The 18355-nt window shown below is 38.8% G+C and overlaps 1 protein-coding gene across 4 annotated transcripts in view; it reads right to left on the bottom strand.

Annotated features, from left to right (window-relative positions):
* Positions 1 to 18355, bottom strand: part of ARL15 (ARF like GTPase 15) — a 184437-nt gene that overhangs the window by 121271 nt on the left and 44811 nt on the right. Inside the window, exon 2 of one of the 4 annotated variants that reach the window (XM_081930008.1) lies at positions 12151 to 12207. The exons of the other annotated variants lie outside the window; for them this stretch is intronic. Within the exon in view, the coding sequence (XP_081786134.1) occupies positions 12151 to 12207 (57 nt within the window). The remainder of the gene's footprint in view (positions 1 to 12150; positions 12208 to 18355) is intronic. 4 annotated transcript variants of the gene reach the window in all.

The raw sequence follows: 18355 nt of genomic DNA, 5'->3' as shown, positions 1-18355 counted from the left end.
CTTGCTGATAGAAATTCAGGTTGTTAATCCCTTACCAAGTAAAAGGCACCTCAGATGGAGTTAGGAGAGAACCAAATCTAAAAGGTAACTCAATACTGTTGGATAGACATTTCAAAATAAACTGCATCTTGAATTTTAAAAGTTAGAGTCTACATGATTCCGGTTAGCGTTTCAAAGGAAATAATTCCTAAGGTTTTTGCTTTCTTTGTTCATTCTTTCCTGCAGTTTGAAAAAAGTACTCCTCAGCATTGTGATGTATTACATATTTATTTGTAACACACCCAGTAAGCGGAAAATAAGGCTGATGTCCTGAATATGTTTACTTGGATAAAAGTTTGATTCAGTTCAATCAGACTTATTTCCATGTAATCACACAACATCTAGAGACAGAGGTTAGATCTCTCTTTTTTTACAATTTTTCATCATTAAAGAATACCTTGGAATTTGTATAAATTCAATTTAGTTTGTTACATCTATACCTTTTCTTAATCCTTGGAGCTCAGAGCTGTATGCCTGTATTAATGTGGATATACAATCAATATCAGTGCACACCATAACAAATCCTAGCCAATGCACTGGATTCCAACCAAGGTTTGAATTTTGCTAAGTAGCAACCCAGTGGAATATGAAGCACAGTTTACACAGCAAAAAAAAACCACAGACTCCTGATTGTAACCGCAACAAATCACTCAATTTATTGATATAGAAAGTTAAACAGTATTATTAAATGTTATGAAAATGATATGAAATGGAATTATGAATGTTTATAGAACTTACACAGAAAATAAAATGTATAGAAATAGAAGAAAAGATAAAATACTTTTAAGATAAAATATTTTAGAATAAAACAATCTACAAAGAATTGAATTTAAAGCAACAAAGCAATTGGATATAATATGTAGGAATCACAAAACAATCAACCAGTGTAAATAATATAATCCCCTAACTCTCTTCAGCCCAGGCTTCCGCAGACTCGGCCTTCCAAATGTTTTTGGCCTACAACTCCCATGATCCCTAGCTAGCAAGACCAGTGGTCAGGGATGATGGGAATTGTAGTCTCAAAACATCTGGAGGGCCGAGTTTGATGAAGAAGCCTGCTCCAGCCCATCTAGTTGTGAAACAATTCTAAGTTCCCTAACATATGAGATCAATAAAATTCAGTGTTACCAATTAAGAGCAGTAGGACAGGCCTTGTAGTCTTCATCTTGAGCAAGGCAGATAGCAGGTAGCAAGAAAGGAGGAGAACTTTACAACCCCTGCTCCAAGGAACCAAGTATTCCTTATATATAGATCAGTAATGGGATCAGGAGCTGGACCTTTCCATTAAATTCCTGCTAACTTTACTACTCATGTTGGTGTGCCCACATAAGACGTAGACTATGAATTGCTATAATCTAGCTGAAATGGGGAGAAAGTGAGCAACTGTCAGCAGAACTCTGGCACACTCCAGCACTGGTCTGCAAAAATACGTTATGCTGTCACCTTTGTTTTGGCTTCATTCCCTCCACACCGCTATTCTAATCAAGATCTCAACTGGTCTTACCTAAAGCAGCAAAAATGTGCACATAGGCCCAAGCAGCTTATGCAGAAGAGACACAGCCCAGAGAGACAACTACATCAGGCCACCGCAGTTTGAATATAACAAAGACAAAGGTCAACAAAATAAGCACAAAGTACATAATATACAAATGTGTGCTGCCCTTTTTAACACCTGAAAAATGTAAAGCATTACAAATTACTGGAAAGAAAAAGAGCAACAGCCAGGAAAACTAGTACTGTATCTATTTCCTTCCTTGCTTGCTTGCTTCTTCCTGATAATGCCCTTTTTACTCACTCACTCATTCTTCACTATAACTTTGGTCACATTGATTAGACAATGTAGCATTAAATATTAAACTTACAACCTGCAGCTGCAGGGCTTCTGATTGGATAATCATGTACAATCAAACCATTTGCTATCTTGGTGAATGCTGGGAAGTTACAAGGCTTGATCTCTTGGGAAGCAGGTCACTTGACCATTAAAACCAGGATATGCTGAGAGGTTTGCCTACCTCCCAGCTCTCAAAATAGGTTTATTTGAAGATTGCCCTTCCTGCTGTTCTAAAACAGGAAGAATTGCAGCTTTGTTTGCTGCTTCCTGGAGATTGTTCTCTTTCTTCTTTTCCCTGAAAATTTTAAATGAGAAATGCAAACCTCGATGGCCGAGTCATTGGGCAGGAGGGACACTGCAGCAGAATGAATTGTAGTGGTGTACAATCTGAATCCTGCCCAGCTAGCAGTTTGAAAGCATGTTAAAGTGCAAGTAGATAAATAGATACCGCTCCGGCGGGAAGGTAAACGGCGTTTCAGTGTGCTGCTCTGGTTCGCCAGAAGCGGCTTAGTCATGCTGGCCACGTGACCCGGAAGCTGTACGCCGGCTCCCTTGGCCAATAAAGCGAGATGAGCACCGCAACCCCAGAGTCTGTCACGACTGGACCAAATGGTATGGGGTCCCTTTTCCTTTTTACAATCTGAACTGTTCTGAAGTTATTCACAAAATGAGTTCCCCTTCCCCATAAACACCTATGGAGTGTGTCCAAAGCACAGTAATTATTTTTTGTAAAGGAAATCAGATAACACAGAGCCAACCCCCCCTCCCAACTATTATTCGGAAAATGGCATCAAAGAGCATTCACTCCAACCCCTGTAAATTCACGAAAGCCATGACTACAGCATCCCTGACTACAGCTGCTCCTCTGGTTCATGCAATCCTTTCCTTTCTTTCACAGTCTGAAATAATCATAGATACACAATCAAGATATCACAACAAACTGTGTTTGCTACTCACCACAGTTTAATCCAAACCAACCAGGAAACTTCCAAGTGTGGTTTCAGTACCTGGCTTGTAGGCAGCTATGCCCAATTCAGACACAATATTCCCATATCATAGCAAACTATGGCTATCCCAAACCATGGAAGAGTGGGGTAAGACAACCATGGAGACACTCTGAAACATCCAGCCATTGAGTGAGAATTGGCTCCATGATGTCTGCACTGAGTCACCTAAGATTATTCAGTTCTTGAACACATTACTTACCATTAACTTCTGCTTTAAATTAATTTCAAGTACATTGTTTCACTATACCAGGGACGTCCAACTCCCAAGAGACTACGATCTACTCACAGAAAAAAAATGGCAGTGATCTACCCCTTTTTGGGGTGGTTCAGGTGAAAGTTGCTGAGGTTTTTTTTTAGGGAGGGAAGTTCCGTTTTGGGAGTGTTCTGGCACAAGGAAAGGGGAAAGGGGATTAGTCGCTCACCAAAAGAACACTATGAAAACCATCTGCCTCACAGCGAAAACTCAGTCTTCTGTTCCAGCGATCATGCAAAAATGGAGGGTCAGGCGAGGGGGTGGAGCCAGATGCTCTTAGGCAAAAGCAAAGGAAAATAAGCTCGATCAACAGTGATCGACTGGAACCTCCTGGGGATCAGTCAGTCGATCCCGATCGACCTGCTGGACATCCCTGCACTATTCGATCCACTGCTATTACATACACAAAGTAAAAAGCTTTTGACACCTATAAAATAGGCAGATACATCATTCTCTTTCTTTATTAGAATGTAGGTACTGCATATTCTTCCTTACCAATTCAATATTGGTTTGAGTAATCGGGGTCCGTTGCTCGGTCCCTGCTCCTGCTAACCTAGCAGTTCGAAAGCACATCAAAGTGCAAGTACATAAATAGGTACCGCTCCTGCGGGAAGGTAAATGGTGTTTCCGTGTGCTGCTCTGGTTTGCCAGAAGCGGCTTAGTCACGCTGGCCACATGACGCAGAAGCTGTAAGCTGGCTCCATCGACCAATAAAGCGAGATGAGCGCCGCAACCCCAGAGTCGGCCACGACTGGACCTAATGGTCAGGGGGCCCTTTACCTTTACTGCATATTCTTCCTTACCAATTCAATATTGGTTTGAGTAAACCTAAAAAAATGGGATGAATAAACAAGCCCTTTCAATCACAGTTAATTTTCTCTTGATATGAGTAATATAGCAAGAGGGATGAGAGTTGTATGTGTATAGCAATCACCAGCAGCACAAGATTGTAACTATCTGGAAGAAACTAAAGCGGACGCAAGACACTAGAATCATAATTCTTCTATGATAATAACTGTTTTACATTTACAAAAAGAAACTCGGTGTTCCTGTTTCTGGCTTGGTGACTAGATCCGCTGGCATCAACATGACAAAATACCTATCACGGTACAAACAAACAAGTTTGGACTCCTGGAGCTCTAGAGGGCTTAGCATATGAAGAGGCTGAAAATCCCTGCTGAAGAAACAATGCTGTAAAAAAAAAGTGCATGAAGTGACTCAAGATCTAAAAAGAATGTTCTGTCCTAATAAAAAACAAACATAGATAACTGCTTTATAAAAAATTAAAACACAAATGTCAAAAATCCTTTGAGTGCATGGCTTTTTATAAGCGATTTTATAATGCAAACCATAAGATAAGCAAATTCCACAAACTTTTTTTATATATATAAAATATTTATTAAAGTTTTTGGAAATACAACAAGAAAAGTTAAAAAAAACACGAAAAGATGAAATACAAAAAAGGAAAAAAAAGAAAAATCAAAAAGAACATAAAACAGAGAATTGAAATCCATTAAGCAAAAAAGAAAAAATCCATAAAAAATACAACAAATCTTCCCATTAATGATCTTTCATTAACTTATTTCCCTGACCTCCTCGCACCTCCCTTTTTTGTATTCTAAGTCAATTATCCATTTCAGCAAATCCTTTCCCTCTTTTCAAATTTTTGTCCTGTAAATTTATCTTGAAATTAATATAACTTTACTTTCTCTCCTTTCACCAATTAACAGTCTATTTTTCCTCACATTCCACAAACTTTTTAATGGAGTAATTTAAGTGCTTATATGCCGTATGATTGATTGGTGTAATTTTTCAGTTTGTTTCAATTACAGAATTACATTGTGTTGACAAATATGGCTAAACCCAAGTGCTTTCAATGAAACCAAAATTACCATTAAATAATTCTATTCAATTGACAGAAGCCTGGAGTTCATTTCAGTTACCCTAAAACCAGAGGCTCTGCCCCTGATGATAATGGGATTTGGACCGGGCCTGATATACACTGGAAACATACATAACTGCTGCACATAGATGCATATCCTAGGAGACTTTTGCTTCCATGTTAACATTTACCATGAAACTAGTATGTTAAAACCATGAAGAACTATACCGAAGAACCATGCAATGTTTGCACTAATGTTACCTCATTACAAGCAGTTTTGAAGCACTTGAAGTCTTCATATTTCATAATACACGCAAGAAAACACTAGGTTACAGTAATGTAGTCAATGAATTGACACGCTTAGTAAGTGCTCCTTATCATGCATTGAGAAGCCACTGTAGCTGGAAGATGCGTGGATTATGCTTTGAACATTTATGGTGTGCGTGAGAAAGTTCCTACAATTTCAGTTTGCATTGGATTATTTATATCTGCATCCTGTTTAGAGAATGACTCCAGTCCTGTTTAAGCCATTTTTGTATATTCTTTACTAGAGTTATTTCTTACTGATGGAGGCCTCCAGTCAGCACTTGCTTCCTGTCATTCACACCCCACAAAGCGGATTTCCACCCCAAGCAAGAAACAGATTGTCTTTTGAATGCATAAACTTTTAAAACAAATGTCTGCTCCTTTTATACAACTTTAGTGGTTAGAATAAAAGCAGACACTGAAGCATTAATAACCATAGTTTCCTCATAGTTTTCATACACAAGAAATCATTTTAGACCCAAACTACATATGACAGCAGCAGGCCCCCATTTTTACACAATTCTAAAGGATAAGAACCCATCTTGGCAACTCCCACAGACACACCTTCAAGGAAAGTCTAACCATACCCAAAAAGAATCCAAACACAGATGGCTATGTTGGCCCATGGTTTTCTTTTATTTATAAATTCTTACTTGCCTTTCACCTGAAGTTCCTAGAAAGGATTAAAACAACATCAAAATCCTGTATTATACATACAGCAGGTGTTTATAGCACCACACCCAGAGCTTAAACAGACTTCAGCCTGCTGAAAGCAAACTTTTAGCTTTTAATTAGAAATGCAAACAGTGTTACCATAAAAACTAAGCATGAAATAGAGATTCCATCAAAGAAAAGGAAAGAAGAACCTAGCCTGCCCTTTTTAATCAGTCTCTTACATCCCCTATGCTTATCAGAGAGAAACTTAAAATAAAACCTTGTTATCACCTCACTCACTTACCAGAGCAATGGCAATTCATCCATTACTATGACTACTGAGCAACAGCAAAATGAAGAGCCACCGCATTTCTCCTTGTCACTTAATGCTGCAGTTGCTACTGCCAGGTAGAAGGAGAAAAACGAAAGAGCTCTTTGGCTGAGTATGCTAAGTTGAGACCAGATGAAGATCACTGAAGCAGAAGTTTCATTCATTGGAGAATGTGCCTTTAAAACACCCAGGAGCTTCTGCTAAGATTTTATGGGAACACAAGAGTTCAACCACTGTTCTTCATGATCAAGTTGACAATCAGTTGCACTTAGACCCAAAGACCTATTTACAAATTCTTGTCCATCCATATGTTCCTCAGATAACTTTTAGAAAAGGTTTTTCCTCAGCCTCAAACAAGAGTCTAAAACAGGGGCTGGGAACAAATGTTGTCCCCCAGACCTCTTTATCTGGCTAACTCTACCAAGCAAAAAAAAAAACAACCCTCCCCAGGCCACAACCCTCACTGGCCCTGCTTCACACCCTCCTCAATGTTTTTATCTAGCTGGAATATGTCCTCTGGCAACACTTCCTGCATGCCTGGATGGAGGGCAGAGAGAGCTGTGCAAGAGAGTTATAAAAGCTCACCTACTGTTAAAAGGTAACATTTATTTTACATTTTAAAGTGGGTGCACATTTGCCTTTGGTGTGTGGTCCTCAGAGAGTTGCCCAGAAGTGTGGCCTTCAGTTACGCACTCCTGGTCTAAAATGAATCTGCAATGTTACCTTGCCTCCAGCATATACAGTATACACAATGCTGTGAATGAGGAAGTGGGTTATTATCTGGCAAGGACAGGCAAAATGATTGCTATTGAGCATACACATCAGTTACACAGAAACAGGATTTTATCAAGTTTCTCACTGTATCCATTGAGATTTACTACCTCTCATAGGTAATTTTAATGCATTGGTTAAACCACAGGAATTTAGGGTGCAGGAGAAAATCCTATTATCGCCAGCCAAATCATTGTACGCCAAGGCTAACTACGACCGAACAGATGGATGGTGGAATGCAATATGAAAGTGTATGGGGGGGTGATTTTCCTCTGTTATTATACATTTGGGGGGGTTTTTCCTGCTTGTGTCCATCACACAATAGGAAAGGGAGGAGTGCACAGGATATAGCCTAAAAGCTACGATAAATTGTAATTTTATTTTCCTTTTCCCCCCACAATGGGAAGCAATGGAAAATAGCAAAATGCAGACTTTTCCATACTGTATGAGTTCACTCCAAAAGCATTTCATTATATGGGCTTTAAAAGATTGACACTACATTTAGAACTATTCTCTTTATAGTGGTAGCTGTTTCAGTGCCTTTATTGATTTTATACTGCTTTGTATGGCTTTTAAGCTGACTTTTGCTAATTTTGTGCTAGTGCCACTTTTATATTAGTCTGTTTGATTACATAAATATGTATATATTGTTATAAGCTGAATGCTTATAATGAGTGAATAATTTCACCAACCAAGTACCCTTTCATAATAAAAATTCAAGTTACTTATAATAGAAGGGTAGTCTTTGTGTTCATCACAGTGTGTGACAGTACACAGAAACACTGGTTGTGGGGAAATAAATCCACAAGGTTGGTTACAGTAGATTGTCACTGTTCTCAGAATCTAGAAGGAAAGCATTATAATTCTATCACCGACCAGAGGCTGCGAACTGCAGGTGGACAGTGCTGTGGCATTCATGCCCCACTTGCAGGCATCTCACAGGCATGTGGTTGGCCATCCTGTGAGAACAGGATGCTAAAGTAGATGCCACCCCTGTGATGGCCACTTGCCAGTGGCTGGCATGGCTAGTGTGCATAGGCACACTATACATATACAAGGCGTACACACATACCACACTCACGAGACATGCAAGCATATAGCACTTTCTTGTTCTCCCTCCCCCCTCCTACAGTCAGAACCTCATACATTTACACAACAATTCCAGCTCTACCTCAGGTGGGAGTGGCTGGATATAGAAATGAGCAAACCAGTGATATTTTAGGGAGCAGGCTAGCAGGCAGGGCCCATTACTTACATCATAGGAGCCTACACAACATAAAACACTGTGCTGTATGTAAGTTTTATCTTATTTGTTTTTTATCTTATATTTTGGAAATGTACATCCGGGTTTTTTCCCTTTAATTTTTTTGGGGGGCGGGCAAGAGAGTGGGGCCCTAACCTATTGTTTCTTTAGCTTATACATAAATCCGGAACTGACCATACTTAATAGCAAGCTGAAAATAAATAGTTCTGCTTTCCTGCAATAATATACTGGGTTTTTTAAAATCTTGGCTATAATGTATTTCTGGTGAATATCTGTTTGCTCATGTACTGTATTTTTTTCTTCAATGTGCAAAGTCTATAAGGTGCCACTGTAGCCCCTTTCAGTAAAAAAAAAAAAAAGATTCTGTACTCTGCATTTTCCATGAACAGTACTAAACAGGATTTAAAAATGTATTTCTTCATTTCCAATGCACATTTTAAAATAGAAACCAAAAAGAGTTAAATAAAACCAGGCCATATCCCATGTTTGCAACAGGGGGGAGGGGAGTTAATATAATTTTTGGACAGAGTACCAATACTAAAATGACAGTCATTGGCTTAATAGTGCATATTATATATTTCTAGTCCCTTCCTTCCAATGCTAGATGCCAGCTGTTTAATCAGCACAAACACCACCCTCCTCCAAGACAAAGGGCTGCACATATTCACACTTTCACCTAAGCATCCATTAGTTCTTTGCTCATATGTTCCCTCATCAATTTCCCCATGACAGTTACTGGGCCAGCCTTTGGCAGAGAACACACACAGGTGGCTTGCTCTGCCCTTATGGCTTTAAAACTCCCTGCTGTAATCCTGTCAATTCTTAGATGACAAACACAGCCCAATTAGATTAGCATTTAGCAGGGAGACTTCCAAAGAAGTTTGAAAGCTGCAGCAAAATGAACTGACAAGTCAATAAAGAGGACAGGATATGGCATTCCTCTGCCAAACAGCCATAGAACCAGACAGATTCTGGAGTGCAATTAAGGACCCACAACTGTTCTTTAAGTCAATAGCTGCAGTATCTTTTTCAAATTAATTCTAAAGGTTTCCAAATTAGATAAGCCTGCAACAGCAGCTCACATCCAAAATGTCCAGTTGTGTTGGAAGCTGACCTTCTTAGGCCTACAATTCAAGGAAGGAGGAGAATCTACATTGAAAATTATTATACAAAGGTACAATGTCTCAATTTGAGATGCAGCAATATCTAGAGTAATCCTTTAATGTGTCTGTGCCTACACAATTGCTGGACATCTGCCCAATCTAGGATTACACTCTTCCTCCTCAGAATATGAGTCTGCACCGTTTATGACGCATTATCTCTGTTGGGAGCTGCCCAGAGTGGCTGGGGAAACCAAGCCAGATGGGCGGGGTATAAATAATAATAATTATTATAAATAATAAATTAGCCCAATGCGGCCTAGGACCCATGTACCTACAGGACTGCCTCTCCTGGTATGCCCCACATAGGAACTTAAGGTCCACAAATGACAACACTTTGGAGGTCCAAGTCGCAAGGTGGTTAGATTGGTCTCAACTAGGGCCAGGGCCTTTTCAGTACTGGCCCCGACCTGGTGGAACGCTCTGTCACAAGAGACTAGGGCCCTGCGGGATTTGACATCTTTCTGCAGGGCTTGCAAGACAGAGCTGTTCCACCTGGCCTTTGGTTTGGACTCAGTCTGATCCTTATGTTTCCCTCCCCTTATGGTTTTGATCTATGGGCTACTATTAAAATGAAGCAGCATTTTAAATTGTATTTTAACCCATATGTTAAATTGGTCCCCCCCATTATGTTTTTATTGTAATTTTACTGGTGTTAGCCGCCCTGAGCCCAGTTCTGGCCAGGGAGGGCAGGGTATAAATAAAAATTTATTATTATTTATTATTATTATAAGCTGCCTCCTTCCTGTAATGTTCCTTTATTATATATGTGCACTGTGGTCATAAGCACTAAATACTGCCAAGGTAAACTGAACAATCACAAGGAGTATGTGGACATTGCTTCCAAACTACATTTGTGCATACCATCATGTGTAGGCAATATCCACATCCACAATTGGGACGAGTGCTCCTGGTGAAGGCAATGCACAGCAGTGTCTCAAAGCTGACTGCTTATGTGTGACGGGTCCCAAACTAAATGGATAACATATGGAATAGGGAGAGAATGTGGGATGGGCCAAGAACAGTTCCTTCCTACAGCAGTGCTTCACCTTCCAGGAAGCTGGCAATGTTGGCATAGAAAGTAATTGTATGATATACCCATGCCATTGGGTCTCCCCATTTTAAATGCATGAACTCTCATGTGAAAGCAACAACCATGCTGCACAGTAATATAAGAATCAGTATTCAGTTGTCTGTCTATAGTTGGTGAGCCAGTTGATATTGAATACACAGAAGACAGAGATGCTTATGGTGATTGGAGATGTAGATATTTCTATCCTGAATGAAGACACACTGCCCCAAAGCAACAAGTTCACAGCTTGGAGGTATTTCTGAAATCCAGAAATACAGGTGCTGATGGTGGTGGCAGATAGTTGATGATGCTTGATTCTGATAGAAAGTGCTATGCCAAAATGTACCCCATCCAGAAAATAAGGACATTGGTACTGTTTTAAATGCCCGATTTCACTACGGTAAGGCACTTTACATAGACCGGCTCTGGAAGACAGTCCAAAACTGCAGTTGCTTTAGACTGAGGTAGTATAGCTTTTATCCAGTGCTAATACAATTCAATAATATTACAAGAGCTCTACTGGTAACCACCTAGCTTTCCAGGATCGATTCAAAGTGCTGCTTTGCACCTTTAAAAAACCAGGACTCTATAAAACCTTAGGAACACTATTTCCATCCCAGCGCTTTCAGTTCAGTTAACAATGCCCTATTGCAGGTGTAGTCATCAGAAGCGAGGATGCTTGCTACAAGCAGTGCAACCCTATTTGGGCCCCTCAACAGATAATTCCCCCCCCCCATATCAATCACATGCAAGATCTGTTCAATCAGTGCTTTTGGCAGAGCCTTAAATATTGTGATGTGTTTGGACATGTCTTGGGTTATAACTGGGGCAGCACTAGTTTGCCTTTTGCTCAATGCCTGTAGGGTGTGATATAATTGCTATGATTTATAGGTATATGGGACGCGGGTGGCGCTGTGGGTTAAACCACAGAGCCTAGGACTTGCTGATCAGAAGGTCAGCGGTTCGAATCCCCGCGACAGGGTGAGTTCCCGTTGCTCAGTCCCTGCTCCTGCCAACCTAGCAGTTCGAAAGAAAGTGCAAGTAGATAAATAGGTACTGCTCCGGTGGGAAGGTAAATGGTGTTTCCATGCGCTGCTCTGGTTTGCCAGAAGTGGCTTAGTCATGCTGGCCACATGACCCGGAAGCTGTACACAGGCTCCCTCGGCCAGTAAAGCGAGATGAGCGCCGCAACCCCAGAGTCGGTCACGACTGGACCTAATGGTCAGGGGTCCCTTTATCCTTTACCTTTATAGATATGCTCTACTATAGCTGTGTAATTTATATTTCTAGCTTTAAGTCAAAATGTTGTGAATTGCCTTGGAAGTATTTGTATCCTCAAAAAGGGAATATACATGAGTAATGATGGAATAATAACAACAACAACACCTTAAGGAACTTGTGTAAATGTATAAAGCCAAACACTTCACCACATGAAGCCAACTTCTACAGGACACAATTTAAGCACAATACACTGGCTGGAAATACAGAATAGCTACAACAGAGGATCTAAGGCACAAATACTAGAATTCACTTTGCAAGACTCGAGCACACATTGCATCAAAAGATGGCATATTGCTTACCGTGTAAATGCCAACTCTACAAACAGCATATGAAAGCTGGATACATCCAGACATTCTCTAAAGAAATTGAAATACAGTATTACCAAGTATTATTAGTGCTGGGGGAAGGGACGGAATGAGAAATAAAAGTGTGCTTTTTTTCTTCTGAAACACAGGTTTATGCCACATGTTTTTTCCCATCCTAAGTTTAATCTTGGGAGGCTGCAGGAATTTTTTAATAATGGTGCACAAAGTTTGGCCAGAATAACAGGCTCCAATTCCTCCCACTGTACCACCATATTTTGAAAGAAGGTGTGTGTGTGCCTATTCTAGTTTAAAACTGTGTTTATCATCACAGGGCTTTGTTTTGGTTTTTTTACCGCCCATAAAAATATTTTAGCTTTCATATGATTACGTTTTGCAGTGAACCCCTGAGCACCTAAATACGAAAAAGCGACATAGAAATAAGTTATCCACATTATTTTTTCATACAGCACTACTGAGGCAGGCTCATAAAAGCACTTCATTCCAAGAAGTGTTATGTGAATAGTTTGTCCCAAACAAAAAACATATATATGTACGCATGCAGACATCATATGCCATTAAGTTGCCTAGAAGAAGGAAAGGAATCTTAGATCAGAAGCTCAAGCACAGCCCTGTCAGGGGCTACTATATTCCTTGCTTATATGGCCTCATCCCCCCCCCCCAAACTCCTGCTAGAGCTCTGCTTCAAGTGGTTATATGAATGAGACAATATATTTCAGAAAGACATAAACGAGTTTTCATAACCTGGTTTGGCAATACCATGTATTTCTTAAAGATAGACCTGTTTTTGAGAAATGTCCCATTTTCAGGGACAGCAGAAAAATAAAAATCACTTTGGTGTCTTAAAAATATAAAATTTTCTCCTTCACAGTTTGAAAGTTTAAGCTACCGTTTTACATTGAGATTTTTTTTTGCCTTTTGTTTTGTTTTTTAAAAATAATTTTTATTCATTTTATAAACACATAATAAAAAACAAACAAGACACAAGACAAAAACATACAAAACATTTGAATCATAATCTTATTTTCATAACCCTTCTTTCCTCCGACTTCCCCATACCTCCCTTTCGCTGTATCCTTATTTTACAATTCTTTAGCAACCCTTTAGTCCATTTATCTATTAGTTCCCTTTCATTAAATTTCCTTAGACTTATTAGTTACAGCTGTAATTCTCTAATTCTTACCCCTTGACATCTTAACATTCCTCAATTTTGCAACAATTTTAAAGATATATTTTAAATTTCTTCCAGTCCTCTTCCACTGTCTCTTTCATTGAGATTTTATGTATGAGTGCAGGCCTGATAGGTGGCACAGCACACAATACACTAAACCTGCACAGTGTGTTGGGGAGTCCATGATCTGTGCTACTAATTGCTTCCTTAGTAAATGTGAGAGATATCGCAGGCCACAAAAATGGTTCCTTTTTGGTCCTGATTGATTGGTTCATTTTTTATCCGGATCGGTCATGGAAGAACAGTATTTTGATCCATTTTGCCTGACTGACAGTTGACAAGGAGGAGGAGCAAATATATATTGGTACTGTACACAAGAGCAGAGGATTACAGAACGAATTTGTGCCTTTGAAGTTGCAGCCCTACTTAGATTGTTAGCTCTTCTGCAGCAGGGAGTTAACCTTCTCTTCTGTTCCTGTGCACTGAAATCATTCAATAAATAGTATCTCTTTCAGTTGTATGCATACCAAAACAAGCTGTCTGTTAACTGTAACAACAATCTGGCTAGCTAAAGAACAATGCGTTGTATGCAACTAATCTTTACTCAGAGTAGACCTACTGAAATTAATGACTCTTAGTCATGTTCAACCATTTCAGTTGGTCCATTCTGAATAAAACTTAGTTGCACCTACAGTTATGCTCTGGTTTTTTTTTCTATTTAGGAATAAGATATGGTTTAGATGCAAAACTGTAAAGCTGAACTTAAACAGTACTTGCAAGACAGGAAAGTCCTATCTAGTATACTAGCTTACCTCCCTCTGTCTATATATTTTGATGTTAATTACGTTTTTGTTTATTACATCATCTTTGATAGTGTGTAATTAAATAAGATATAATTAACAAACCAAAGTTACAAATTATAAGTTAAAATCAAACTTTTAGATTATATTGTATATTGACAATGACTTTCCTGTCTTCCAAATATAATTAAAAGTTGAGCTTTAAAGACTTGTATCTAGCATGCATCTGATTTCTGAATGAAAAAAACCAGATTGTAACTGTATTAGATTGTTCTAAGGCTACTGTTAGCAATTGCTTTAGTTAGTTGGATTGTTTGCTGTCACAGAAAACAACTTGCTTTTGGTGTGCATATTTCTGTTAGACAAGCTTTTAAGAAAGAAAATGTAGCAAGTGTATGCAATACTGAGATTTCTCCCAGCCCTCAATTTTCCAGTACAAGGAAATTTCAGCTAAATTTCAACATGACGAAGATTAGTACGAGAATTTTAGAGTTATTGTTTTAGTAGGGAAGCCAACACATACAACAAAGGTTATGTAACTTCAGTTTGAATTCTTATTCAGCACACAATTAATTTGCTTTTGACCTTTAGCAAATGCTACAATAATAAGGCTTTTCAGCTGCAAACAAAACCAATATAAATACAAAAGGAGTGTAACTTAAATATAAAACTTACTGTGTATCTGTACAACCTTGTGAATAACAAGACTAAAAAATGTAATAAATATATTCAGCCATCACATACAAAAGGGAAAGGTTAAGTTTGTAATTAGTTTTACAAGAGGGCTGAAAGAACAAGTACAAGCAAGACTGTAGCTTCTCTATAGTAACTCCTTAACACAAACTGAGGTGGAATCTACACATATAAAAAAACACTATGAAAATAGTTTTTTTATTAAAAAAAACAGGTTTTGAAAAGTACATTGAATTTTGCATAGCTCACTCTCGCCATCTAGTGTCACATTTGTATATTGGACTTTGCAACACATTTAAAACATTTTATTTGGAGCTGTATAGCTGAATCCAGAGAAGTTTATTGCTTTCAGCAGCATTTTTGTAAAAAAAAGGGGGGGCACACAGCTAAAACATTATTAAAGGTGATTCCCCTCCAGAAATGAATTCAGCCTTATATAGAAAGTATTCCATATCTGACATATGTCACTATCCTATCTTTTCTGCTAAAACAAGCAGAAAAATCATTGTCTGCCAAGACGCTTGGCAATTTTCAAGTGGTCCATGGAGAAAAGAGTTTGGAAACACTGATCCATCTCAATTAGACACTTGAATCCTACACTAATGTTCACTTCTGCGAGGAGTGGTATAATTGACAAACATAAAACAAAAGTGAAAAGTCACTTGAATTCTGGTCAACAAGCACCTTTGCTTCCATTTGGGGTCTTTTAAGGCGGCATTACTGTCCTATCCAGTCATCTGTAATCCTTCCTGCTCAAGACAGCATTGTTCTCCATGCATAGCTCAATAGCTCACAGCTCACTAGCTAAGTGTGGCGTGCCTGTGTCCTATGTCAGGTACAATCCTGAGTGTAGTGGCGGGGGGTGGAGAGATGTCTCTTGGCAACTGTAGGACTTGCAAAAACCACTGTCTAAACCACATATCCAAGGTAAACTGTACATCAGCAGATATCTTTTTAAATCTACAATTTTAATCCAGGTGACATGGGCCATTTCTATTTTATCTTGCTGCTTTTCCATTTTTATCATGCTGTTTTTACTGTCCTAAGCATTTGTATTGTTATCTACTCCAACAAGCCTTTGAGCTGAAGAGTGGACCACTACGCATAACATAAAGTACCTTACATTGCACTATAAATCACCTGGAGATGTCCCATAGGAAGCAATTCATTACTAAGATAAATAATAATAGTAATATTCTTAAGTATTGATGAAGAACCAGTATTTTTAGTATCTGCTCTTACTTTAGCAGTTAATAATAGATTGATTTGAAACAGAGGGTCAGATTCCACTTCAAATACTTTGGATATACTGTTTACATAGATTATGAAATGGGTGAACAGGCCCATCTAACAATTTATCTGCAGCAAGCGGCTGCTATACACATTAGCACAGTGGCTGAAACAGCTTAGAAATATCTAACTATATCCATTCAATGATTGCACTCTCAATGCATATACTGTAAAAATGCATAAGAAAGCCCTGGGTTTTTTTTCCAGTGTGAACTACAGGCAATAGCAAACAGCTAGTGTGTGTGTGTGTGTGTGTGTGGCAGGGGAACTACGCATCACAAACCTAATTAAGAAACAAAAAGAAGTTATCATAGAAAAGAATTTCTTTTTTACTGTTCAGCAGGCAGATTTGCTATGGCCAATTTTCACAATAGTATGCTGAACCACTGCAGCTTACGGTTTTGGAAAGACACATTAAGAAAGCTGGCAATATTTGCACAGGTATTATCAGTGAAACAATTAGACGTACCAACAATTAAACACTATGGAAATATATATTTTTAAATGTTCCTCATATGGTAACCTCAGCTTCGCAGACTATATATGTAGGGCAGGCCTCACCTATCAGAACAGACCAACTGTCAGGGCAACATGGACTGTTCTCTAGCTTCCAACTGTAGCCTAGGTAAGAGCCACTTATCTTTTCTAGAGATATTCCCCACAGCAATCTACAGTGTCCAACAGAGGACAGATCTTAGGTAGTCTGAAAGCCATACAAATAAATGCTTATTGCTAAAAGTATTCCTGTGGATAATGGGGTGTGAATTGCAGTTTTAGCCATAGATATTTATATTTTAATGTTTGTGTATTTTAAGCAGATTATGAAGAAAGTGAGTGAAGACTATCAAAACTATTGCAAGAAATTCCTATCAGCCTATGATGAGAAAATTGAGAAAGGGCAGGATAAATGTATGGTTATGAAAAGTAAGCAGGGCAATCCTTTACCCACTATTATAATTAAGGAGCATACAAATGTATACTGTATTTTTGCATGCAACACAGATTTCTAAAGTTGTTTTCCTGAAACAGTAAAACCCTTTGCCACAGGCTACAGCAAAGGGTTGCAACAGGTTTCAAAGAAAAACCATAGTAATTCATAAAATATTGGGTGTGTTTGCATGCTATGGCAAGCCATGGTTAATGGTTAACCATGAATGCACCGATTACTCCCACTCCAGTTCTCCCCTAGAGCAGGTGGAAGAAACGAAACACAATCCTTGGCATACATCCAAACTAGGTGTTGTACTCTGTTGGGCTCCAAAATAACCACAATCTAAGGCTAATGTCTGCTCATGGCTCACCAACTGTGGATTGTTTGGAGAAAAACAAACCAAAAGTCCAGTTTGGGGTGTAATAATGTTAAGCCAAGGATTGTGTTTTGTTGTTCCCACTTGCTGTACAAGAGGAGCAAAGTGGGAGCAATCTGCTTAACCATGGCTTGCCATGATGTGAACAAAGTCAACAAAGTGTGGCCGTGTGTCCTACTCTGGAGAGCCTAAATTTCTTGTGATGATAAGAAACTATAAAAAGGGGGAGGAGTGGCAAAACATAGCTGGCCACCCTAAGCTAAAAAAAAAGTTCAACAACTCTGGTCTGCCCCAGGCTTGCTATGCTGCTGGGGAAAGCAGCAGAAAATGCTCGAAGTTTATGACCTTTATGATATTTTTAAAGTTACCTGGGTGGGGGGCTGTGTATAGCAGCAGTTCAACTAATTAAGGATTACATGGAATGAAAAGAGCCAGAAAATAACAAGAGTTTCAGTGGATGGTGGAAATATGTAATGGGAGACCTGTTTCCTGATTACAGTTACTTTTATTTTATTTTATTTTATTTTATTTTAGGACTTTCATGCTCTAAACTTAAAACAAAAAGACAGGCTTTGAAATGGAATATTGTGCTGTGTGTAAGTTAGGATTTCTTAAGAAAAGGTTCAATAACCAGCCAAAGTTTTCAATGGTGGGCCATTTTTAAGTTTCATTTACTTACAGTTTACTGCAGTTTTCTGCAAGGAGTTTACATGGTGAGCATGAAAGAGAAAACAAAACATTTGCACTCACAAGTTGTTTCAAGTTAAACATTCAAGACTGCCAGGCACCTTCATTTGATGCTTAATCAAAGCCTTGGAACAAGCAACAGGGAACTAAGTCATGATGCTATATTGTAACTATCCACACCAAGGAATGCTCTCAGAAATCATGCAGGAATAAATAAGCAATGTGTATCCACA

This window comes from Podarcis melisellensis, assembly GCF_964234715.1.
Source record: "Podarcis melisellensis genome assembly, chromosome: 11".
Classification (NCBI taxonomy): domain Eukaryota; kingdom Metazoa; phylum Chordata; class Lepidosauria; order Squamata; family Lacertidae; genus Podarcis; species Podarcis melisellensis.
The sequence above is the reverse complement of the archived record's forward strand: the minus strand, read 5'-3'. Positions and strand labels throughout refer to the sequence as shown.